Raw genomic sequence first — 23,873 nt, 5'->3', positions numbered from 1 at the left:
AGACCTTTCGGTTTTGTTTGTAACTGTTTTTGTGACATAGCAAGGAAAACTGACTGTGTGTGAAGATCATGGCTGCCTCGAATGATGGGTCGAAGCTGCACGCAAAGGCCAACAACTCGATGTTCTCTCTCATTCACACGATGAACAAGGGTGACTTGACTGCAGCTGCAGGCGAGGTTGGTCGAGGTAGGCCATATTGCTGTGGGTTCACCCATTGTTGTGACAAATCTAACGTGTACAGATAGATGACGCTGATGGCGACATGGAAGCCAATTTGAAAGACCCCGCTATGGTGGCGATCTTGGACAAGTGGTGGAAAAGCTGCCTCGTGATTTTGGACTCGGATGGGAATGGGACGCTGGAGAGAAGTATGGAAGCTTGAGCACAAAGACCAGACCTGGCATGATGATACCTTTGCATTCCGTAGACGAGTATGTCAACTTGTACAAGCGACTCATCTATGGCACGTCATGCATTTATGGCGAGAAAGCAGTTCTAGACCAGCATATTGACGACCTTATAGAGGTACCTCGCATATTTGCTTCTTCCGAGAGAACACTGTCGCGTGGTAGGAAGATTGGAAGCGCGACAGCGGTGGCCACCTCTCCATGGACAAAACGCGGTTATGCGTTTCCATATACGAGTTGGCCGAGACGTGGGCCAAGGGTGAAGTTGTCCAGACCTATGTTGACTTTCTTACAGGTCTCCTGCATTCGGAACTACAAACGTTGACCTCCCGAGCAGAACTTCATGAGTACGTATTCGTGTTGTACAAGGACGAACTGTTGGTTCAGCGCAAGCGGTCCAAGAAAACAGAAGTGCTGTCCAAGGCCAATTCCACCATCAAGCCCCAAACCCCCGACCCAGTCAAAGCAGCACCTCCACCAGCCAAGCCCAAGCCAAAAGTATGCCAATTTTGTGGCATGTTGATGACGTTATCGAGTTCACTCGTAGTCTCGACGGGCTTCAACCAAGGTGCCATCCACGCCAGAGGACGTCGGCTCGCACCCCAGTCAGTCGACGCTTACTGTGACAGTGGAGACACCCCCAGCTGCCCCGCCGTCACAAGAAGTGGATGACAGCGTTTACTATTCTTTTGAGGCGCGATTTCAGCTGCAGGTGACCCCCTTCACCCTCTACCCCCACTGTTCTACTCCATCTCATGGCTTCGTGCGGTAGGAAAGGATTGAAGTGTGCCAGCGACAGCTCCAAACGATTGGGCACATTGCAGAAATTGCATGGCTGCGATGCTCTGTACGTGAAGACCATATCGAACAATGTCGTCCTCAGGATGCGCCCGCGCCATACCGAGTAACAGCCGCCGAAATTACAGGTGCGTACATCGCGATGATGTCTCTAAACGTGGTGTCGTGCAGCAATTGGCGAACAAGTGTGCATTAAGGTACTTTATCGTCGCGACTGCTCGCTACGAACATGATGTCAATGCTACGATCGATGCCGTAGCTTCAAAACTACCTGGACAATGCCGAGAAAGGTCGCGTGGATGACTTGACGCTTCTAGTGGAAGACGTCGAGCATGGCGTCCAGACGTTCGTGGACGCCATAACCGAAGTCGCCATGGCCACCGCGACCACCACGACATCCACCAATGCTATCCCAAAGAGCGGCCGCCTACGCAAGGCGCAACCTCAGCGTCGTCCGCGCCACGAGCTTTGCTTTGGAAAACACCAAGTGACGTACGATTTGCCATCCATGAAGACATACGTGCAAAAGGTTGCCCCTTCGTATGCCGCATATACCAAACCGAAATCAAATGGATAAATATGAATATATACATCAAGCACAGTCCACACGGAGCAAGCGATCACGCAGCGCTTCCCACGCCTGCCGCGATTCTGTAGCTAGCTGCAGCATGTCTTCACAGCTTTTGACAAAGCTCTTGGCCACGAAAAATGACCGCTGCGGCTCCAACTGTTTCAACTGGTCCGCGATGCTGGTTCGCTGACGTTCCAGACGCGCCTTTTCGTCACGCACTTGGTCCGATATCAATTCTTTCGCACTCGCTTCAACCTCTTGGTCGACGGCTTGTTGGAGTTCTTCGACGAGGGCTTCTTTGGCAGTCACGCGGACAAATCCTTGTTCAATTGCACCTAGGTGCAGGACGTGCATGCGAAGCGTTTCCTGAATGGCATGCTCCGTCACGTCCGGAACCCCTCGTAGCGCCATGCCAAACGTCATCATCTCCGCCGACATAGTAGGTTTTCGATTGTCCAACTGAGCGACTTGGTCCATGCCTTGGCCCATGAAAATCCAATCGCGTGCTTGCTTGCGCTCGAGTTTGAGAACGATTGCCCCTTTCTCCGCCGCCGCCTGGTACAGCGCACACCTATGCACAATCAACCTCAACAATGAATACAAGGCATAGAGACACGCCGGTCACACGTACAATTGCTGATAGCTCTTCCGTCGCAAGTTCATCCATGCCTGCTCGCTATCAACCGGAGTTTCGTCGACACTTTGAAGACCGGCTTTCGTCGCCAATTTTGACGTCAGCTTCGACATGGCGCCCCAAGCCCACTGACCGGTGGCGGCCGGAGCGAGCCACGAGGAGGAGTGGGTTGACGATGGGGGGGATTTCGCCCTGGCTACGACAACATCTCGGGCATTCGGGAGCTTCTCCGTGGTGGCTTTGAATTTCTCGAGTTCTTCCGTCGACAGCAACAAGAATGACCGCGTGGCGTCGCTGCGACAAAGGTCGGGGCTTCGGAGGACTTCGCGGAGAAAGGCCTGCGCCGTTCGTGAAATCAGTGACTACTGGTTGCAGGCGGAGTGTACCTGCAGGGACCTCATGCGGTCCGAGACAAAATCGGAATTGTTGTTGAAAAAGTGTTTTTCCGGCAAAAACGGGACAAATAGTCCAGGAAACGCGTCGCACAGCGTTTCGTGCAGCCAAACAAAGTCGCTGTATCGACGGTACACTTTGACAGACGCTAGCTGCGGGACGTGGTAGTTGGACTTGCATACCCACTCCTTGGCCGCGCGCATCGGGTCCATTTGACCATCCTCGTTTGCGATACAGATCTATCCATGCGCAGCAGTCCAACGAGTGATTGCCACAAAGACTAAGACGTACGACTGTGTAGCGAGTGTACGGTAGCAGCCACGAGCCGACTGTGATGGGCTCACACACCAGCACGACCATTCGAGTTGGATCGTGCTTGCCGGAGTGCAACGAAAGCTGCGACTTGACCCGGTCGACCTAAGGTCCACATCAGCGTCAGCATCGAGCATGTGGCATGGGAATTGGACTGAATGTACCTGAGCTTGCAAGGCGTCGGCTTTGGTTTGCAAATCAGCGGCGATGGCCGCAGCGCAGCTTGCGTCTTTTTTGATCTGATGCAGTTGAATCGCATCCCATTCCACTTGCCGCTTGAGCACTTCTGTTTCGTTTTGAAGTTCTTCAGCGCGAACCACCGCTTGAATCGCACGAGCATGGGCTTTCTCGGACGCAGAGATGGCTTCTTGCTTTTCTCTCGTGCTGCTTGCAACCTGCCGCTGCAACGATTGCGCTCGCTCGGCGGCCTTTTCAGCCTCTTGTTGAGCGATTTGAGCTGCGCGTTCCGCTTCAAGGGCCGCTTTCTCCTTTTCCTCAATAACCTTTTCGCTTTGCGCTCGAAACGCAGCCAGGCGTTCGGACGTCCACTGTTCCAGCTCGTCTCTGATGCGAAGAACTTCAAAATTCTTGGGAAGTCCCTCGGGTGCAATGACCGTTTCACGCCGACAACTCGGACATTGGATGGCATTCTGGGCGGAGCTGCTACTGCTGCCACTGCTAGCCCAGTCACTGAGGCAAGACTAGGGATATCGACGCGTTGGTAGGTATATATCAGGAGAGGTCGAAGCAAAGCGAGCGCACGCACGTCATCAGACGACAAATCAAAACCTCAGCAACGTGCTTACATGGCAGAAAGTGTGCCCGCAATTGAGTAGTCTGGGAGTGTGGTCCTCAGCTTCTGCGTACGGCTCGTTGCACAGTTCACACTCGACGCTGTTGTACAGCATCTCGCGCCACTCTTCTTCGCTGGCGTTCATCGCCGCTGCCACCTTGGCCCAAGTAACAGGAAAGATTGCCAGAAGCGTCCAAATGAGCCGTTTTTGGTTTGAATGACTTGATTTCACTATGCTGGGACTGTCACGTGGGGAACAGAAATGATCTTGGATATTGTATGGGCTGTAATTTCGTGTCATTTCCGGATGATGCCTCGATCATTTTATCCGGTATTTCTGCGTTCGCACCACTGGAATTTGCTGCTTGCAATCGGTGGACGAAGTACCCACGGAAGGATGTCAGATCCAAGCGACTTTAAAGAGCTAGGTACGTGCTTCATCAAGATGGAATCACCTAGATCGGCGTGCACACCCTGGTCTTTCCATGTGGACTTGTTGTATTCATGGAGCGCTGCCTTGCAGAGAAGATGCTCGACAAACAAGATGCCAAGAACAAGGCGAAAAAGTCACCACCCACCGCTCAGTTGAAGCCAGACGTTGCGGTAGACCCATGAACCCCTTCCTTGACCTTTTTCGAGTGGATTTCTTGACTGCATAGGCTGGCATGGAGAAGATTTGCCTCTCGGCAGAGGATGGTACGCTGCATCGCGTACTCTACGCCATGAGGAGTGACGAACGTGCGCAATGGATAGAAAAAGCGGCTCGAAAGGCAAAACACGCAAACCAAACTTTTGAGAAAAAACCGAAATTGACCAAGGAAGAGCGCCGCGCCCAACAGGAAGCCCAGCGTTTGGCCAAATCTGGAGGAGCTCCGGCCAAGCCGACAGCAAAACCTGCTGCCGCCCCCGCGCCGCCTTCTGCTCGCTTGCAGGTTGCACTCTCTTCTCATGAAAATTTTTAAGTCGTGATATCTGAGGCACTGACCTTAGTACGACGATCCCAAGAAAGTGGCGAAATATTCGAAGAGTTCGGTGATTCAGAGAACCCAGGCCCAGAAACAGGTACATCCACCGTTACGCGACGGCAAGGGCGACACGATATGATTCAGGTCGCACTGTTTTCCCACTTACCGCAATTCGAGCGCGAGAGCTCGCTCTCATTGAACGTCGGCTTTTCCAAGGTGCACAGTTCTCGACCGCACGACGTTGTTGGACAATCGAAGTGATTCGTTTTCCAGGCCGAGATCCACCCGGCGATTCTGTCGCTTGGACTGAAATATGCGGAAGGAAAACTCGCCGGGGGAAATGCACGGTGTGTCGCGATGCTCACTGCGTTTAAGCAAGTGATCAAAGACTACCATGCGCCAGCGGACAAAGTCCTGCGTCGCGATTTGGACAAGACGTTGCGCCCACTGATTCAGTTTCTCATCGACTGCCGGCCGCACAGCATCGGAATGGGCAACGCAATTCGCGTACGATGCGCTGCTTCCACTGTGTGACTGACAGCGTCAGGGCTGACTTGTTTCTGCGCAGTACGTCCGCAACGTGATTGCGACCCTCGACCCGTCGAAAGGCGACGACGACGCCAAGTCGTTTGTCTTGGACGAAATCGACCAGTACATTCAGGCAAGCTTGTCTAACCGCGTGATGTCTATCTCACACGTCGAGATAGAATCGCATCCTGATGGCGATGACCGCCGTGGCCAAGTACGCGTGCACGAAGATCGTGGACGGCGACGTGATTTTGACGTACGCGCGGGCTGACATCATTGAGGTACTCCTCAAGCAAGCCTACGACGGCAAGACCAAGTTTCGCGTGTTGGTCGTCGACTCGCGCCCACATTTCGAAGGCAAAAAGCTTGTGCGGGCGCTCGCCGAGCACGGTGTTCCCTGCGCGTACTTGCAAATCAACGCATTGTCGTACGTGATGAAGGTAAACCCTTCCCGAACACTTAAACGATGGTATGTCATGGTCGAGTTCTCGTAGGAAGTCACAAAGGTGTTTTTGGGTGCGACCGCCATCATGAGCAACGGTGCGGCCGTCGCCCGCGTTGGCACGGCGCTATGTGCGATGACGGCACAAGAGTTTAACGTCCCCGTCCTGTTTTGCTGTGAAACGTACAAGGTTCGTGACTGTAGGACGTGTTGGAAGTGACGACGTGCGTGCATTTTGTAGTTTTCCGATCGCGTGCAATTGGATTCGATCACGCACAACGAGCTTCGAGACCCTGACGAGCTCGTCAACTCGTATGCGACGGACACAACGACGCATCGATTGAACCGCCCGAAAGCAGAAGCGTCCAGCTCGCACGTTCTGGCGGACTGGCGGGACCTGTCCAACCTCAAGCTACTCAACTTGGTCTACGACTTGACCCCCATGGAGTACGTGTCGATGGTTGTGACGGAGATTGGCATGATTCCACCGACGTCTATTCCTGCAATCATCCGCGAATACCGCAAAGAGACAAACAACGAAGAGCAGCAGTTGCCTTAATTCAGATCGAAACTTGGTCGTTCGTGGGTATCAAAGCTCTGCCAGTACCGCGCAGTCAGCACGAGAGCAAACTCGTACTTGGCGTGGACTTTTTCGCAGTGGCGCTTGTGCCGGACGAGATCAGCGCGCTGGCAGTCTCGCGAACAATACGCGACGCCACACGCGCACTCGCTCGTGCAATCGCATCTGCACACGACGCAACGAGTCACCAATGTCGGCAGTGTCGGGCGAAGGCTCTTGAGCACAAGCGGCGGCACCCCAATTGTGGTGGTGATCTCGACAAAGGACCACATGCCGCTGTCTGTGACTGAGAGGGGGCGCCTAAGTCAAAGAGGCAAATCGCTTTCTGTGTCGCGGAATGGACTTTGTCTTACTTGGCGTTCAAGTCGAACCCGATCAATTTGAAATTCTCGACATGATCCGCGAACGAAATCGCACCGTTCAGGCCGTACGATTGCTTTTTATAAAAATGGCGCCTGCAGGTGCGATGAAAACGTGCAAGATTAGATGTGGGGAAGACGTACAGGTAACGTGTGCGGGCTTCGCGTTCGCGGTACTCCTCATACTTATTCGCGAGTTTGGGGAGAAACGGAAGCTTCCCAAGCGTTTGTATGTAGTACTCGGCTCGGTGCATCCAACCTGGAGGTCCTGGGTACATCGGCGGCAGGCCGTCTTCCGGCGGGATCAGCACAACGGGCTTAGATGTGCAGATCTTTTTGTGGCCAGCGTGCCAGTGACGAACCTGGCAGCTTCGACTGCAGTATGAAGCGTTTCCACAACGACTGCATTGCTTGGAAGCTCCTTCCTTCTTACAGCTAATACAACGCATGGCGGAGACGTGGCGGCAGCAATCTTGCGGTCGGTCGAGGCGGCGAGGATGTCTGCCTCCCACGCAATTCCACAAAATGTACGTGGCACACGGATAAAGGTTTGTCCCATTTTGCCCAATCGATTATTTAAACGGCTCTCAATACTCAATACAAGCCAATCAAGTTTGCCCATCGTGCACCATCAGACCACTGTATTGGCCGACGTTGCAACAAGTACAGTACACACTGTACGACTCCTGCGCTTGGCAACTGTACTCGGTAGTGCGGACAATTAAGAACAATTTGTCGCGGTGGATAGCACGCGCCCCATGTGGCGTTGGGTTGCGGCTGCGTACTGGTGAGGCAAATTGTGGAGGTGACTGGTGCGACCATGACAAGGACTGACCTGTCATTGCAACCGGGGGCATTATGCAACCGACCTCGATTGGGTGGTACCTGTTCGTCGACGGAAGCGTCATCGCGGGCTGTCGCGAGAGACACCATAATCCCTAGCCAGCCAGTTTGTCCCAATCACTACGTAGTCACTGCAGCAACACCCAACTTGACGGATATGCGATTTTTATCCGGATTTTGATATTGTATGGAATTTGGACGGAAAATGCATACCGGTAGATTAAAGTAGAGAAAAATGAAACTGAGGTTTCCATTACGTGGCAACACTATATATTCAACCTGCGCTTTCTACTTCGAAGTAGAACGTCTTCACCGCATTCTTCGCATAATTCGCGGTCGAGGCTCATCATAAGCTCGGGGTAGAGCACCTTTCTTGTCTGAGCCATGCTGCGACTCCCTTGAAGTATTGCAAAACACCAATATTGCGTCGAAAACTGTAGGATTTGTTGTTGTGTGTTGTCGACTTGCGAACACCACGACTGCGAGCACAGCCGCGACGGAGACGGCGGCGTTCATAGAGACGATGGCGGAAACAGCGACACTCACGGCTGGACATTGTTCTAATACTGCATGCCAATCAATCTTCAGGTGTCAGGATGGCGACCAACTTTGAAATACATTGCCTTCCTTGGTACACAGAATAGTGAATATTGTATGGGCAATACCATCCCCAACAATGACTTGAGAGTACTACTGTAGTACTGATATTTTTGAATCAGTCCAGTGGCCCCGATAATGTCAAAAATTGATTCATTACTGTACTAAAATATACCACTAAGGGCAATGAAATATTGAATGTCGAAGGTCATAAGATTCACAAGGATTTGTCAGTGGCAAAAAGTCGTCGATGCTCTCTGAAGAAGAATACGGTACAAACGATTGAAAATCCTCTTTTCTAATGCTTTCATCGAGTAGATTGATTGGACAATAAAAAACAGTATCACATTCAATGATTGGATAAGTCGATCCATTCAGCCATTCACACGCTTTCTCCACAGCGCCGGTACAACAGCAGCCCGCCCGGCGGTGCCTTCGACGGCCTTGAATACGGCATGTGGAACGTCTCGGTAAGTATAGCTTAGCATGGCTGTGATACCTGTCGAGTCGACCGAACCATAAGAACTCGACGTGAAACTTGGTGCTATTTTATAATGTTTATATTAAGTTTCCAGTGTTTGGCCAAGCTGACCACTTCCAGGAAATCGCAAGGATTCCCGCTGATATTCGCAGCGGCTTACTTCGAAAAGGTAGGGAGGGATAAAGGCCCCTCTCGTCGTCCTCCCGAGGTAATTCGCTGCTGGGCAAAGTCGTGGCGTGGTAAGGCCATGCAACAACGGCGCGGTGGCTTGGCAGTTTGTCCCATTCGGGTATCATTTTTATACACATCGAACAACCACCGCTTGGTCCTTTTGGCCCAGACTTGGGCCAAACGGGGAATGGCTCGAAATTTTCGACCCCCGTTGCCCAGCAGCACACGCCGCGCGCCCACTCGATGGAATATGGAAGGGTCGAGAAAGCGAGTTCGGTCCCTTGTGACACGTAAGCGGCCGGAGACATTGCCTACCTTGCCGACTCGACTTGCGTGGAGATGTGTCTCACATGCACACCCGTCCGTGGTAATCCTTCTATCCGGTTTCACTTGGTGGGTGTGTATATTTAAGTCAACATCCACATTTCTCATGACCCCATGACGAATTGGTTGAAGGTACACTTCAACTATACTACGCAGCAGTACAAGTTCATGGCCCTGCATCCAGAGTCCAAAGTGGCCAATGCCAAGAGAGACGGGCGAAAACGATGAACATTGTGGACTTCGTCTACTCAACTTCCTATATTTCTATGCGATGATCAAACTGGGTTATAGAGATTTTTGGTTTATATTTGTGGTAATGTGAAGACATGCCCACCCAAGAAATGGATGCAATTGTACATAGAGCTTGAAACCCCGACAAACGAAGCCAGACCAGTTTTGAATGCTGCGCGCACGAAGCGTGAGCTTCGCTGGTGTTTCTACAACGCGCCGGAAGGGTTGCTGGAGAAAGTATTGCGTGGAATCGGTTTCGTCGTTGTTTCGTCGCGGTTGGGCGACACGCGCGGTTAAGGGTTTCATGCTGGCTGCGACAACAGGCCGCTTCGCAAGCTCATAAAATGCCTGAGTGGGTGTGAGCGCTAAAGGGAGTTTAGAAAGTGCCATGGGAGAATACAGCAACTCAACTCTCCGCCGCCAGGGCAAGCCACTGCAAGGCTTCGGGTACAAAAGCGTCTTCCAAGACGCTGAATGTGCTCGTGGTCAGAACTTCCACGACACGAATAGGACCGAGCTTCAAAATTCAAGTCGGAATAAGGATAGTAGGCATCTGGGACATGAGGTGCCCAGTGGACGGCCCGAACACCTCCACCTACTCCCTTACACTCGTCGTTGTATGTGGCTTGGTCTTGTGCGGTCAGAGGCACTGAGGCTCCTCGGGTACGGCCGTCTTGACGGCAAGGACCGGCCGCGCTCGTCGCACCCCACGAAAGCTGCGATACGTCGCCTTGTTTGTCCCACACAACTTTGGCCCACGCGTCAACAGTAAAGTTGTGACACTTAAAGAATGCGACAGTTCACATGCCAAGAGCCATCGCCAATTTAATTCTATACAAAAACCTAAATCTTGAGAGATGTTTTAAATCCACGGCATGCGACCTACAGCGCGATGGTGCCGGCCGGACGGATCAGTCCGTGATTCACCCTGCAGCAGCAGCGCCGACGAATCGACCGATGGGGAGCGCGCAACCGACATGGAATTTAGACGTGGAGATTGACCCAAGGATACACAGCACAGCTGACCTAGTGTCGATGGCCGTGCAAATCCTGGTCGAGTCTGGAACCACCGAGTTCCTCCACCTCGACAACAATACCGCCCACGCCTTTTGCGCACACGTTGCGTCGATGTACCAAGCCGTGCCATACCACAACTTCAAACACGCGTTTTGCGTCATGCATACGACACACCTGCTCCTTCAAAGCTGCATCCGAAACCCGTTCACGCCCCTCCAAGTCGCCGCCTTGCTCTTGGCGGCTCTCTGCCACGACATTCAGCACAATGGACGAACAAGCTCTTTCCACGAGACAACTAAATCCGCGTGGGCTCAAGAGTACGCATCCCACAAGGGGTCAGTACTGGAAGCAATGCATGCGTGCGTCGCCGTCGACACCATGACGAAGGAACGTATGTTCGACAATCTGGACACCGCGGATGCCGATTCCGTCCGAGTCATGATCGAGGAATTGATCCTGGCCACCGACATGGCGCTACATCCTCAGGTCATTCAGGCCTACGCTGACGACAAAGACGATCCACTGACTCAAGCCAAGATGATCTTGCATTGTGCGGACATATCCAACGCCACCAAAAGCCTCGACCTTGCCAAGTGGTGGTCACACTCTGTCCTGCGCGAGTTCTGTATGCAAGTGGACGAAGAAGAACGCCTGCAGCTGCCCATTAGCGGGTTCATGAAGGCGGATCTTTACAGCTACGAAGAGGCCAAGATGCACTTGGGGTTCATCGACACGTTTGTCATGCCGGCGTGGCGTCTCCTATCCGTCTCATCGCAATTTGGCGCGTACGTGACACGGCAGTGCATGACCAACATCGTGCGAAGCCGCAAGTTGTGGCTGAGTTTGATGGAGCTCATCCAGCTGACCAGCGATGTCTTCACGCCGACCTTGAAACGCAAGAACACGTTCGACGACTTGCTGACGTACCGAGACGTCGGCCAGTCCACGAAACGACAATACGTGAATACGGTCGAAAGTGCTGTCAATTGCAATGCGGCATAGAGTCCACGTGATGCCGTAGTATTTAATGAGTATGTGATATGAACCAGCTCTGGTGTGCTCCACGACGCTCGACGCGGTACCTGCAAAATATTCTGCGCCAGGTTGTTTTCAAACAGTTCTTACGTGCGAAGACTGCACTAGTTCCTGAAACTTTGCCTTACCTCAAGTCCAATGGGTTTGCGCGGCATAGCGCGCCACCCTTTGGCCTCACGCGTGGGGCTCCATTGAAAACTGTCCCTCTGACCTGTCACAGGTGCGGCGGCTCTCGACCGAAAGCCGTCCCTCATGGCGGACTCACTGGACTACACGTGAACCGATGGTTTGCGTTGGACCCGTATAGCAATGGCGTACCGCTCCACTTTGGCACAGATCCGGACAAGCTCGCGGATTTTCCTCGTGATGTCTTGCTGCTGCTCGACTTCTCGCTGCAATCGCGACGGCACGTCCGAATCATATCGACGATGGATTGTGAAAGCGGTGCTGCTGCTGCGGTGTGCAAACGACTTGGCGTACGGCGATGTGGGGTTGAAGGATTGGAACATTTCGCCACCACCCATGTGTTCCGAGAAGGATTTCGCCGACGTCCACTCCTAAGCGAGAATCATTAAACTCTCTCCGTCAATAAGCCATCCCAATGCACCGTGGGCGTCGGGGAGTTACGGCGAGTGCTGCTGGAACCGCTCGACGTTGGAGTCAACGAATTCAAGCGCATCGCCTAGAGTACACCACCCTCACCACAGTTCCTTGGTCCAGCTGCTTACCTCGTCCAACTTATGCTGTAACAGGAGGAGCTGGCGCTCCAAGTCGCAAACATTTTCGTCTTGCGTTGCGGTCGACGAGGAACTTTGGAGCTGGGCCTCCAAGACGGCATTTTTGGCTCGCAACTCGTCGTTTTCCCGCTTCAGACGGGAATTGTCATGTTCAAGACACACCACGTGAGCTCGACGAAACATGGCAAAGAACCAAATTGTGGCTTTTACGCGAATTCGAATGCGCCGCCAATGCTCTTGCGCCTTTTTCTGCTTACGCATGGAGTCCACGACCGCGGTTGCCGCCGCTCGACGAACCTTGTCAACCTCATGAGCACGTGAATAATTGGAAGCGCCTCCATTACCTGCGCCTGGATCTTTACACACGCGCGGCGTTCGCGTACGATTTCGAACAACGAAAGGAAGGCACGCTTCGCCAAATAGGCCATGCATGCCGCCTTGCCCAGTTTCTGAACATACATGGCCCGCTGCAGTGGCCCGAGCCAATTCAAGAGCCACTTACAACGCGACGGCAGCACGCGCTGTCGAAGCAATGCCTGCAACAACGTGAACTTGTCTTCTGGGACGCCATGGAAGGCCCGCTGCACGCCACACTTGGACGCAAACCGACCCCACAACATTGCCACTCGTCGCTGCTTGCGCAATCTTGCCACTTGTCGCCTCGCTATACACTGCCGAAACCAGCATTGAAGGACAACGGCGTGGTGCTTGCGTCGGACAGCAGCATAATGCGCTTGAACATGCCGAAGCACGACAACCTTAGTCGCCGCCGAGATCCACCGACGCTTGACGAGGTAGTGTGTTAGCCGCGCCTTGAGCTCCTCCACGGTCATGGTCGGGGCCACATTCAGCAACTTGTCCAGCAAGTGGATCTTTCCTGCGCGTTCCAGCGTAGAGGATGAGCGAGGCGAGGTCAGATCACACACCGTGTACCTGTCTTGAAAAAGAGGCGAGAGTCTCCCAGGCGATACGAGTCCGCTGGGAACTCGAGCACGCTGCAAAGGGCTTGCGTGAACAGCCGATCGTTGGCGTAGTATTGAAACATAAAGTCGGCTCCTAGGACGGCTGTGTACGTGGCGGCAATATCCAAATACGCCACACGCGTTGGCAGCCCGACTTGCAGCACTTGGCATGCTTGAATTGTGCCAGAACACCGGAGCTGCTCCAGCACACTGGTGCGCGTGAAGACCGTCGCGTCCATCGCAGCGTTTGGCTTGATACATCGAATAAAGTTGCTTCGAGTCGCCATCAATTCGTTCGTTAGGGTTCGCATTTGAACGGAAAACAACTGGGAGACGCTTCCGGATGTCTTGGCAGCGGCAAGATATTGCGGTCGTGCCGTCGTGGGGTCGATAAGCGGCAATTCTGTCGCGGCCGACGTGCTGCGCAGGATGGTGACGGTTGACGACTTGAGCAGATCGTCAAACTGGCCGGACGTGAGGTTGCTGTTTTTGTCCAAGAACGAATCAATGCGATAGCGGACGACGCCTGCGTAGTGTCGAATGCAAAACGTATGCTGCATATCTTTTGGATGCGGCTGGATAAAGCTGGACCACACAATACACACCGTGAAGGACATGTTGTAGACGCAGAAAGCAGTACCATGGATGCTTGGCAAAGTATTTTTGAAAGTTGTCAATGAGGCGGCGATCCGTAGGCCCGGCGACTTTGGCCACCGTGTCGATAATGGCAAACATTCCTTCGTTCTTGGCGGCAATGAGCTTTAGGCACTCATTGTTGTCATCGTACGCGATCGGTTGGCGGGCCACGAAGCTACTGGCGCATCAAACTCATGACAACTTGGATGTGGTTGCCAATTGGGAGGTACCGAGGCGATGTTGCGACGTGGTTCATTTTGACGAATGGAAAGAACAGTGACACGTTGTGTGGATCCCAAATGTGCTCGGTTTGGTACAATTCTTGCTCCGCTTTGAGGATGCACTGGTTGAACAGACTCTGGAGTGACTCGTTGGCGTAGTTGATGAGAAGTTGCTCAAACGAGTTGCGGTTCTTCGGTTCAAAATCTTCAAACCCAAAGATATCGAGTACCCCAATGTACGGCAGCTCGTCTTTTTGCGCCAGGTTATACTCGAGGGCGTCCGCACATTGCCGCATGAGCGATCCAAACACCTGCGACGATGAAAATAAAATCGCATCTCACGGCAGGCACGCGACCTGGACGCCACACGTACATGCTTGTAGATGACTTTGGCGATTGTGTCCCGCGAGTAGCTGGCTTGGCGCGTATCCTTCTTCTTGAAATGCACCGACGCTTCGCGTTGCAGCCCTGGTCGTCCTTGCAGTCGACTAAATTTCTTGGTTAGGATCGCATTCAAGAGACTGACGGGATCGAGTCCAAGCATCTCGGCGGCGACGGTAACAGCGCTTGCTCTGTCGTCGAGGTGAACCGCTGCCGTCATGCCTTCTTCGGTCTCTTCCTCGTCAAACTGGATGTTGCCGAGATGGAGCAGCCCCGACACTACCCGGAATAGTTCTGTCGCGTCGATGTTAATGTATTGCAACGCCTTCACGAGCTTGGAAAAGTTGTCGCAGTCGTCAAGGAACAGATTCGAAGTACAACCAGATAGATTCAGGTACTGGTATTCGTCAATCCACGCCTCCACATCGTTCTGTCGGGCTTTTTCAACCTTGGCGTACGGATTCGGAACAAGTTTGAGTTCGTTGAGAAGCGATGCGTCGCCACACCGGAGCAGTTCATAGAACACGTGAAAGTTCCGCTCGCCGGCCGGCGGCAACACAACACGGGTGGTTTCCAGCAAATACGTGTCGATGGACGCGCCGGCTAAGTGCAGCGCCGAATCCGAGCCGCTCGTGTCCGGCGTAAATTGGAGCCGCATGTACTTGCCGAACCGACTTGAGTTGTGGTTGCGGTGGGTCGTGGCGTTTCCAAACGATTCGAGAATTGGAATCGTATCCATGAGTCGGTCGCCAAGAGCTTGCTCGCGGGCGTGGCTGTCCGTAAGGACTGAAGCCGTCGCGTTGTAGTCGTCCAGTGAGGATCGATCGGTTAGAAACTCTAAGATGATCTTTGACGTTTCAGTCTTGCCGGATCCGCTCTCGCCACTGATGACAATCGACTGGTTCTGCCGCATGGATCGCAGCTGCCGGTAGGCATTCTAAGGGGGACGTCAGATGGTGTTCGTTGCACTGGAGGCCGTAGATGCGCGTACTTCGGCAACGTGGAAGGGGTGAGGAGGCGACTTGTCCAACGACTGGCGAACATACATGGACTTGTCCACAGCCGCCAAGTACCGCAGCGGGTTCACGGCGATGAGGACATTCGACATGGACGTGTATGGTTGCCGATCATCGGCGATCCATCGATCGTGGAGGTTTTTCACCACAGCAGCTTCGTGCAAGTACCGCATTGCGGTCATGTCTGACCTTGTCCTAGTGACCAGAGCATTTGAGATCACGTCACATGGAGGGTTCGACACTCAGTACACGAAAAGAGGGTTTGCCGGGCAGACCGCGCAAGTGGTCGTGTCCACCGTGAGTTGATCGGACCCAGGGACGGCGGCGTCAGTAAATTCATCGACGATTTCGAACACGGCAGATGCCGATGACGCATCGAAGGAAGAAAGCCGGGTGAGTGTCCATTCATTGGGCTTCGTTTGGGCCCAATAGAGATGCCCCACACAAAGCTGGCTCGGCGCTGTTTCAGTCATATGCCGCTCGAGTCTCGCTTGGGCTGCCACCGGAATTCAACTGCGTGTTGTGACCGTCGACCGGTTCGTGAAAGGGTATTTCTCAAGATCGTCCAACGAATGGAAATATTTCTCACGATCGTCCAAGTTGAACGTTCGGGACGTATTTTTATTCCAAATCGTCTACTGCGGCATGATTGGCTAAAAATCTCATCCGCTTGACACCTTGGAAGTAAGTCACGCAGAGATGTTTTGGTTTTTAGTCCTCTCCATTGCAGAATTTCAGCGGCCCCTTGCAACCACCGACCGCACCCGCCATCCACAACACCGCAACGGTCGCGACAGCCACCGAGCGGTATGACTCAGCGACTTTCGATCTGTACTCATGTACACCCGGTCCATCATGCTAGGCATTCCGCATCCTCAGGGTCATGAGACTTTTAGCCAATCATGCCGCGGTGGATGATTTGGAATAAAAATACGTCCCGAACGTTCAACCTGGACGATCGTGAGAAATATTTCCATTCGTTGGACGATCTTGAGAAATAATCTTCGTGGAATCGGTGACAAATTCAATTACTAAACATTACTAATAGTAGACACCGCTAAAATTAGTAATACTATTACTCTTGTCTCACAGCTCCCACACGACGGAAGCGTCACACACAAATCGACCGGTTGGACTCGATCCCCATGGTGCACCATCCCTCATTTGCTCGGTTTACAGTGAGCTCGCAAGGGACTGTATGGCGTGAAGGGATTCCACTCATCAGTGCGGCGACACTCTTTTGAATCAAGCCACTGGCATTCAACTCGCGTGTGGAACGGACATGTACATGTAGCAATCGGGACCTACGCCCGGTGTCGTAGTATGTGGCTGACTCTGCTTTGAACGGCCAGATGCACGGTGCTGTTGCTGGGTGATGAAGATTCCGCACACGACCGACAAACATTCGTCCCCCGAGTTTGGCTAAACAATACTGCACCGTCGCGTGATCTCGTGTGCCGCCCCATCGCAAACTCGCATGCGATCGGTGGAATTTTGGGCGAAGTTGCCAAGAAAGGAGGAACTGTGCTGCGGGACGAACGCCCACAGCATGTACGTTTTATAGGTATTTTGTTGATAGAACCACGCGTCGAGTCAACATGTGCCTAGTGCCATACTTCAATCGAATGAATCGCACGACGCGAATGAAATTATTAGTAATACTACGACAGAATGTCGCGCTCTGATTGGTGCTTCGAACATCTTGAAGGAGGTTTTTACCCACAAAGATACGTTTAATCGTGTTCACCCACCAGCGCCGTGGCATCCACATCAAGTACCCAACGCTCGCTCACACGAGGATCGCGTCCCGCCTGCACCGACACAGCTCGACAAGAGTCATGGACGGCGATCTTGTCATGGACAGTATCTACCGAGTGAACGACCTGTACTGGAAGAAGGATAATGAAGCGTCCGACGACTGGGTGCTCGTCAAGCTGACGAGTGTCAATGTCGCAGAAAGCGTCGGCACGTGCGCCCTCATCGACGAGCGGACAGGAAGTCGCATGCCGAATCAAACAGAGTCCGTGCAGCTCCACACAATGACACTATGCCCTGCAAACCCGCTCTTCACGTACGTACTTTCATAACCTTAGCACTTAATCAACACGTTCGACGATACGTAGAACATGCCCTGACATGACGTCGCTGCGCTACCTCCACGAGGCAGCATTGCTTAAAAACCTGTATGACCGATGGATCTCGACTGATCGGCAGCCATACACGTCCATGTCAAACGTCTTGATCGCCGTCAATCCGCTGCGGTACTTGAAGAGGCTCGAGAAAGCTATGTTTGCGACGCAGTCGCTGGACAAATCACCGCCCCATCCATACAACGTCGCTGAGGTGCAGCACTGACGCGGACGTTTTCCTCCATTTTGAACGTGTATGTTGCTAGAATGCGTATCGACAACTGCGCACGGTCAAACAGAATCAATCGATCATCATCAGCGGCGAAAGCGGGTCTGGCAAAACAGAAACGTCGAAAATCATCTTGGATTTCTTGACCGAGCGGTCGAAATTCACGGGGGGTAGCGCGGGAGTACCGTTGCCACGGTCGAACCAAGACGATGAAGACGAGCATCCAGAGCGGGGCGGCATGGAGCACAGCCTGGGAGAGCGCCTCATGAAGACGATCCCAATTTTGGAATCGTTTGGGAACGCCAAAACGCACCGCAATCACAACTCGAGTCGGTTCGGCAAGTACATGCGGCTCCAGTTTTCACCGGATGCCGACCTCACAAGCAATGCGCTGCACTTGACTGGCGCGTCCATCGACACGTACTTGCTTGAAACGTCGCGGGTGGTGCACCCCCCCGCCGGCGAGCGCAACTTCCACGTGTTTTATGAACTGCTCCGATCCGGGGACGCCAAACTTCTGCACGATCTTAAGTTGATTCCGAATCCGTACATGTCCAAGGACGCCGACCGCCTCACGAACTGCGACGCGTGGCTCGAACAATACCACTACTTGAATCGTTCGGGGTGTACCTCCAGTCCATTTGTCAACGACTGCGTGAACTTTCAGAATCTCAAAGACGCGCTCGCGTTCGCCGACATTAACGCAGTTGAACTGTTTCGAATCGTGGCGGGGGTGCTGCATCTTGGCAATTTGCGTTTTGACGAAGAGGACACGGCAGAAGGATTGACGGCACTGATCCATCGCGAAGATGCCCCGGAGGCCGCAATCGATGTCATTGCCGACTTGCTTGGCATCAAGGTCGCCGATTTAATCGACGCGCTGCTCAAGAAGAAAATAGAGCGTACGAAAGGGTCATTCCAACGACGCGGGTCGGTCTACTTTGTCGGAAAAACGAAGCAGCAGGCATCGTATTCGCGAGACACGGTGGCCAAGATGATCTTTGAACAGGTACGGCGTTTGTTAGTTGGATGGGCAACGAGCGTTTATGCATTGATGAAGGTCTTTACCGCTCTAATGTTCCAATGCGCCGAAATCTTGGAGTACAACGTCGCGCTGAGGGAAGAACTACCATATATTGGCGTGCTCGATATATTTGGGTTTGAAGACTTCGAGCCGAAGAACCAAAACTCGTTCGAGCAACTTCTCATCAACTACGCCAACGAAGCGCTGCAGAGCATGTTCAACCAGTGCATTCTCAAAGCTGAACAGGAACTATACCAAGCCGAGAACATTTGGGCCCCTCAAAACGCGTCGCTTCTCTTCCCATTTGTCCGAGTTCCCGCTGACGCCGTCATAGCTGCGCCAAAACTGTACGGAATCGCAACTTGATCTAGTTTCGATACGTGGGACTGAAACCGATTGTAGCCACAACGACTCGACCAAGGCGGCCGTCTCGTACGACGACAACCGGGAGTGTCTGACCTTGATTGCCGACCGCCGGGAAGGCATCTTGAGTCTTCTCAACATGGCAGGGCGTTTGGCTGGTCAATCAGACCGGAAATTCAATGAAAAGCTCCACACCGCATTCAAAAAGCACCCTTGGTACGTCTCCCGCCCCCCCTCTTTGCCTACCCTTTGTCACGCATCATGCGTGTGGCTAGCTTTGTCGTACCCCACCCTCGCGACGTCCCCCACATGTTCTGCATCAAGCACTACGCCGGCGTCGTGCGGTACCACGTTGAGGGTTTTATTGAAAAGAATAACAACGTTGCGTCACCCCAGTTCAAGGAACTCATCGCTGGGTCGACGCTGCACCTCTTGAATTTGTCGGCATCGTACGCGCCGTCGAGAACGCCACCAGGAAGTGTGTCTGAGATGTTTGCGCATCAAATGAAAGGCCTCGTCGTCGAGCTTGACTCGACGCGCAACAACTTTATTCGTTGCATCAAGCCGAACCCTGCCATGGACGTGAACGTGTTTGACCGACAGAGCGTCCTCGAACAATTGCGATGCTCGGGAACCATCCAAGCGTGCCAAGTCCTCCAAGTGGGGCTGCCGACCCGTGTGTCGTACGAAGAACTCGTGTTCATCTACTCGGACTTTCTCGGCCAGTCGTTCATGGAGCGTTTTCGTGACAACGATCGATTCTTTACCCAAGCACTGTGCAACGTCTTGGACTTTCCGACCGATGCGTTCCGGCTTGGTGATACGCGACTCTTCTTCAAGACGGGTTGGGTGCAATTAGTGGCTAGAACGTGCTTACACGCTCCCTATAGGGAAGATTCACCTACTCGACAGTGTCTTGGCTGTCACGCCGCCCCTCCCCCCAGCGACGCTCAAGGAACGCCTCGTGTCGTACCTAGCCAAGTCGCGGTGGGTCAGTGCCGCAACCAAGGTTGTGGTGCTTCGAGCGTACGAGAACTTGTATTGGAACTGTCGTCAAGGCCGGTGTGCAATCGTGCTGCAGTGTTGGTTCCGCCAGCAGTTGGCCAAGATGCACGTCGCCAAAATGCGCACGCTGAATCGTGTGTCGCGCATGTGGAACGTCGTGGTCTACAAATTGCAAGTGCGCGCGGCTTTCGATCGAAGCGTTGAGGACAAACTCGAGCTGTTGAACGTATTGTTGCAGCACAAGACACTGCCGCCACACGCCAAGTGGCTCCTCACGTGGCTGGGTCCATTACAGCGGGCAATGTACGTTCGCAAGCTCGGACGGGCGGCGTGCGTGGCATATCTGGCCAAGCGCGCGTTTTCTTCCTTGCTCGAGAAAGTTCAACGCCAACGTGCTGCGGTGAAACTTCAATCGCAGGTGCCACCTTTACTTAGCACTTCCCCAAACAGTCGTTCTGACCATCTCTCTAGTTTCGTCGGGTGATGGCGACGAAACACTTTCAAAAGATGGTCGAGCGACATCGTGCGTGCATGCGGTGGGCTCGCATCCGCATGACCACTAAGGTGAACATATGCTTCTTGGCCATGTATCGCCGAGCCCACGTGATGGGCTTGGAACGAAGCGTATCCCACCTGATGGTCGACAACGACCGACTGACCAAGGCCAATGCTCAAATGACGGAAAAAATCGCGTCGGTCGAACTGATGGCGGTATCGTGGGCCGCCAAGGAAGCGGCACTTGCACAGACAGTCGAAGCGCTGGAGCTAAAAGCGCAAACGGATGCATTGAACCTGTCGGCGAAAGACGCTCAGGTCGACGAAATGGCCAGGAACCTACAATCCCTCCAACAACAACTAGACCATGCCATATCAGATCGAACCGTCCAAGCTAGTCTTATTCAACGACTTGAAACTACCAACGAAGCATTGGCTGCATCGTCCAAAGAACTCGAGCAAAAATGCGAAGAGCTCGACCAAATGTTTGCGCTGTCGAAAGAGCACAATGCAACGCTCGTCTTGGAAAGTAACCAGCGAGTCGATGCGTTTGTGAGCGAAGTAGATGCGCTTCAGAACAAGATGAACGACGCCCAGCACGACATCTGCCTCAAGACGGCGCAAATTTCAGTACGTGGGAACCTTCCTTGCGGATTTCTCGATGACGATGCCGGTGGCGACACAGGAATTGGAAGTGTACAACGCAAAGCTGACAGATGAGAACGATGCCCTCATGACTCAGTTCGAAGCCTTGGAGCTATTGCACGAGCGCGAAATTGCGATGCAAATGTGTCAAGTCACCGAGCTCACAGCTGATCTGAACGCGCTTCGTCTTGTGCTGGCCGCAACGCACGAACAACTTGAGTCCCAATCGATGTATGCCACGGTATGACGTCGATTTCACTATGTACTGCCGTGGTTAATCAAACAACGGCCATTTAGGAGCTTGAAGGGATTCAATGGGGTATGTCGAACAAACTCCAAGAGCAAGAAGTGGATGTTGCAGCGCTCCATGCATCAGTGGTCGACTTGGAGGCCAGTCGGCTGAACGCGGAAGGCAAAGCAGCCGAGTTAAACAATACCTTGGCTACCTTGCGCTTGGAGCTAGACGAAGCGACTCGATCGCATTTGGCCCAGTCGAATCAACTGACGGTATGTTTCCAGCTTTATCCCGGTATTTTAGAAATTCGCCGCCTTTGTATTGCCACCATAGATTCTAGAAGCCATGAACAATGAGTACAAGGAAGAATGCTTCCAACTCAAGGAGAACATGCGGCGAATGGAATCGGTGTTGGCCGATTCCAAAGAAAAGGAACTCGCGTTGGCCTTGGAGGCCCAAAAGTCCGCGAGTGACGCCCAGATTGCGGTGTTGGAGGCGCAGCTCCACAATGTCCAAGCGCAACTGGCGCAGACGGCGGCTGAAGTAAAACGCCACAACAAGTCTGCCGAGGTACTGAAAAACGAACACGTTGACGCGACTCAATTCATTTGCAGACGTTCGAACAGTTTAAAACCCAAACGAACATTGACAACAGCACGTTGCGTGAAAAGGTCGTCACGTTGACGACGTGCTTGGAAGAGAGCAAGGCAAGGGAGGTGGCGATGGACGAAACCTTGACCAACTGCGAGACGGAAATCCGCGCCCTGACAAACCAGCGTCAAGTCGACCAACTCCGTTTGGGCGAAGTGACTCGAGAATTGCAAATGGCGCGACAAGCGCTTAAGGAAAAGTCGGCTACGGTTGAGGTTTGTCATTTTTGGCGTCCTATGGCACTCTGACAGTAGGTGTAGGAGCTCGAAGACGTTCGAGAACAACTCGTACAAGCGCACGCGACGCTTGCGGACGAGCTCCACATGATAAAACAGAGCCAGTTGGTGTCCAAGCAAGTCGAGGCGGAATTGGACAGCCAGCTGACCGAGAGGTCACAGCAGGTGGTCGAGCTTGGATCAGAGTTGCAGCAAATGCAACTTCGCCTCGATCAAGTACAAGAGCGCATCGCTGTGAAGGAGGTCGTCGTGCTGGTTCGTTCCATATTGTGCAATGAGGCTCATGAGGCTCAAGGACGTACTCCTCAGGCGGAAGAAACAATGAAGATGCAACTGAAGAAGGACAACGCTGTGCTGGCCCAGAGAGTCGCCGAGTCCAAGAAGGCCATCCATGACGTCCATCTTAGTGAGCTGGACTTGTCATCTCAACTTTCCTCCAAGAACATCGAGATCCTGTCGCTGAAATCTCAACTCGAGATCAGTCAAAGCGAAGTGAAAACCAACGCAAAGCAAGTGGAGACGCTGCAGCAAAAGCTTGCTGTACGTTACACTCGCCGGCTCCCTCAATTCCCACTTCCTCACTTCGCACATAACTAGGATGCCGAAGCTAGTTGCGGTGAAGTGGCGCAGGCTAACGTTCGGCTGCGGGCACAAGTGGCCCTGCTGGAAAAAACTGGGCTCATGACTACTAACGTTACATGCGAAATCGCAGAGCACACAAATTCCACCAGCGATCATGTCTCAACTCTTACTTCAGAATTGCTCAGCATACAGCAACAATTAAGTAGCCAGCCCAGCGACCAAGTGGGGTTGAACAGCTCCGAGGATATAGTACGACGGTTCCCATTTCTACCATCATCTCATTCCCCTCCAGGACGAAGACACTCTTCGCCAACAAATGGCGCTCAACACACGGACACTAACAGAAAAGATGGCAGCATTGGTCAGGGCTGCCACCGACGCCAACGTTCGGCAGATTCAGCTGGAGCATCAGGTTGTCGAAGGAGCATACGAGTTGGTTCAACTTAAGTCTCAATTGGACCAAGCCAACGACAAACTGCAGCAAACGGAAGCCCAGCTTGCGGCGACCCTCGCCAATGCCTTGGTATACACTGCAATTGCAAGATCTCGACTTGTTCTCACCACAGCGACAGGAGCTCAATACGACAAGGACCAAGTTGCACGACGAGAACACCAGATTGGCCGCTCAACTTCAGAAGTACACGTCCGACGGCAACGTTGACAATGCCAGCCGGGACATGCCCCTGCGAGACGCACCGCAACAAGTTCCGGTGGAGATAGCCAGTACAGTCGCGTTGAGAGCGCCCTTGACAGATCAGGTGATACTGCGTCGCCCTCGCCAATGGTCTGACTGCGCCACAGGAGTTGGAAAAGACAAATGTGCGACTGACCGAGGACTTGATCCT

The 23,873-nt window shown here is 53.1% G+C and overlaps 8 protein-coding genes across 8 annotated transcripts; 5 read left to right on the top strand and 3 right to left on the bottom strand.

The window, feature by feature from the left end:
* Positions 1–68: 68 nt before the first annotated feature.
* H310_01453 (hypothetical protein) lies at positions 69–1,696 on the top strand (the record flags this gene model as incomplete). Its single annotated transcript, XM_008864558.1, has 9 exons — positions 69–176; positions 242–368; positions 428–525; positions 573–905; positions 955–1,119; positions 1,180–1,333; positions 1,377–1,402; positions 1,465–1,550; positions 1,624–1,696. The coding sequence occupies 9 exons, from the start codon at positions 69–71 to the stop codon at positions 1,694–1,696; spliced, it is 1,170 nt and encodes a 389-aa protein (XP_008862780.1).
* H310_01452 (hypothetical protein) lies at positions 1,380–4,127 on the bottom strand. The gene is made up of 7 exons (XM_008864557.1): positions 3,922–4,127; positions 3,280–3,816; positions 3,095–3,220; positions 2,797–3,042; positions 2,408–2,748; positions 1,477–2,347; positions 1,380–1,426 (listed from the first exon to the last, which is right to left on the bottom strand). Exons 1-6 carry the CDS (start codon positions 4,051–4,053, stop codon positions 1,798–1,800), a joined length of 1,932 nt encoding a protein of 643 aa, XP_008862779.1. The 5' UTR covers positions 4,054–4,127; the 3' UTR covers positions 1,380–1,426; positions 1,477–1,797.
* Positions 4,128–4,436: 309 nt separating this feature from the next.
* H310_01451 (hypothetical protein) lies at positions 4,437–6,402 on the top strand (the record flags this gene model as incomplete). The annotated part of the gene is made up of 10 exons (XM_008864556.1): positions 4,437–4,511; positions 4,568–4,604; positions 4,662–4,840; positions 4,899–4,970; positions 5,018–5,089; positions 5,147–5,380; positions 5,442–5,552; positions 5,581–5,841; positions 5,896–6,033; positions 6,085–6,402. The coding sequence occupies 10 exons, from the start codon at positions 4,437–4,439 to the stop codon at positions 6,400–6,402; spliced, it is 1,497 nt and encodes a 498-aa protein (XP_008862778.1).
* H310_01450 (hypothetical protein) lies at positions 6,386–7,294 on the bottom strand. Its single transcript, XM_008864555.1, has 3 exons — positions 6,927–7,294; positions 6,777–6,878; positions 6,386–6,723 (listed from the first exon to the last, which is right to left on the bottom strand). Exons 1-3 carry the CDS (start codon positions 7,229–7,231, stop codon positions 6,399–6,401), a joined length of 732 nt encoding a protein of 243 aa, XP_008862777.1. The 5' UTR covers positions 7,232–7,294; the 3' UTR covers positions 6,386–6,398.
* A 3,012-nt stretch (positions 7,295–10,306) lies between these two features.
* Positions 10,307–11,509, top strand: H310_01449 (hypothetical protein). The gene has a single exon (XM_008864554.1). The coding sequence runs from the start codon at positions 10,387–10,389 to the stop codon at positions 11,446–11,448; it is 1,062 nt and encodes a 353-aa protein (XP_008862776.1). The 5' UTR covers positions 10,307–10,386; the 3' UTR covers positions 11,449–11,509.
* Positions 11,510–11,750: 241 nt separating this feature from the next.
* On the bottom strand, positions 11,751–15,990 carry H310_01448 (hypothetical protein; the record flags this gene model as incomplete). Its single annotated transcript, XM_008864553.1, has 10 exons — positions 15,684–15,990; positions 15,410–15,629; positions 14,411–15,355; positions 14,047–14,348; positions 13,821–13,991; positions 13,152–13,765; positions 12,563–13,095; positions 12,210–12,515; positions 12,089–12,163; positions 11,751–12,038 (listed from the first exon to the last, which is right to left on the bottom strand). Exons 1-10 carry the CDS (start codon positions 15,905–15,907, stop codon positions 11,751–11,753), a joined length of 3,678 nt encoding a protein of 1,225 aa, XP_008862775.1. The 5' UTR covers positions 15,908–15,990.
* Positions 15,991–17,175: 1,185 nt separating this feature from the next.
* Positions 17,176–23,043, top strand: H310_01447 (hypothetical protein; the record flags this gene model as incomplete). Its single annotated transcript, XM_008864552.1, has 14 exons — positions 17,176–17,505; positions 17,558–17,777; positions 17,830–18,801; positions 18,853–19,103; positions 19,219–19,395; positions 19,455–20,023; positions 20,070–20,602; positions 20,656–21,309; positions 21,365–21,565; positions 21,622–21,831; positions 21,893–22,129; positions 22,174–22,425; positions 22,471–22,701; positions 22,756–23,043. Exons 1-14 carry the CDS (start codon positions 17,273–17,275, stop codon positions 23,041–23,043), a joined length of 5,028 nt encoding a protein of 1,675 aa, XP_008862774.1. The 5' UTR covers positions 17,176–17,272.
* Positions 23,044–23,377: 334 nt separating this feature from the next.
* H310_01446 (hypothetical protein) lies at positions 23,378–23,790 on the top strand (the record flags this gene model as incomplete). The annotated part of the gene is made up of 3 exons (XM_008864551.1): positions 23,378–23,551; positions 23,601–23,732; positions 23,782–23,790. The coding sequence occupies 3 exons, from the start codon at positions 23,378–23,380 to the stop codon at positions 23,788–23,790; spliced, it is 315 nt and encodes a 104-aa protein (XP_008862773.1).
* Between the last annotated feature and the right edge of the window lie 83 nt (positions 23,791–23,873).

This window comes from Aphanomyces invadans (genome assembly GCF_000520115.1).
Source record: "Aphanomyces invadans strain NJM9701 unplaced genomic scaffold supercont1.2, whole genome shotgun sequence".
NCBI lineage: Eukaryota > Oomycota > Saprolegniomycetes > Saprolegniales > Verrucalvaceae > Aphanomyces > Aphanomyces invadans.
Note: the sequence above shows the minus strand (reverse complement) of the source record. Positions and strands in the feature narration are given on the sequence as shown.

Excerpts from the sequence above, each read along its gene's own strand:
- H310_01449 (XM_008864554.1), top strand. The coding sequence starts at position 10,387 with ATGGGGAGCGCGCAACCGACATGGAATTTAGACGTGGAGATTGACCCA.
- H310_01452 (XM_008864557.1), bottom strand. The coding sequence starts at position 4,053 with ATGAACGCCAGCGAAGAAGAGTGGCGCGAGATGCTGTACAACAGCGTC. Across the intron at positions 3,221-3,279 it reads CCGACGCCTTGCAAGCTCAG|GTCGACCGGGTCAAGTCGCA; the intron begins GTACATTCAGTC and ends TGTGGACCTTAG. Across the intron at positions 2,749-2,796 it reads ACCGCATGAGGTCCCTGCAG|GCCTTTCTCCGCGAAGTCCT; the intron begins GTACACTCCGCC and ends CGAACGGCGCAG.
- H310_01450 (XM_008864555.1), bottom strand. The coding sequence starts at position 7,231 with ATGCGTTGTATTAGCTGTAAGAAGGAAGGAGCTTCCAAGCAATGCAGT. Across the intron at positions 6,879-6,926 it reads GAAGCCCGCACACGTTACCT|GCGCCATTTTTATAAAAAGC; the intron begins GTACGTCTTCCC and ends TCGCACCTGCAG. Across the intron at positions 6,724-6,776 it reads GGGTTCGACTTGAACGCCAA|GCGCCCCCTCTCAGTCACAG; the intron begins GTAAGACAAAGT and ends TCTTTGACTTAG.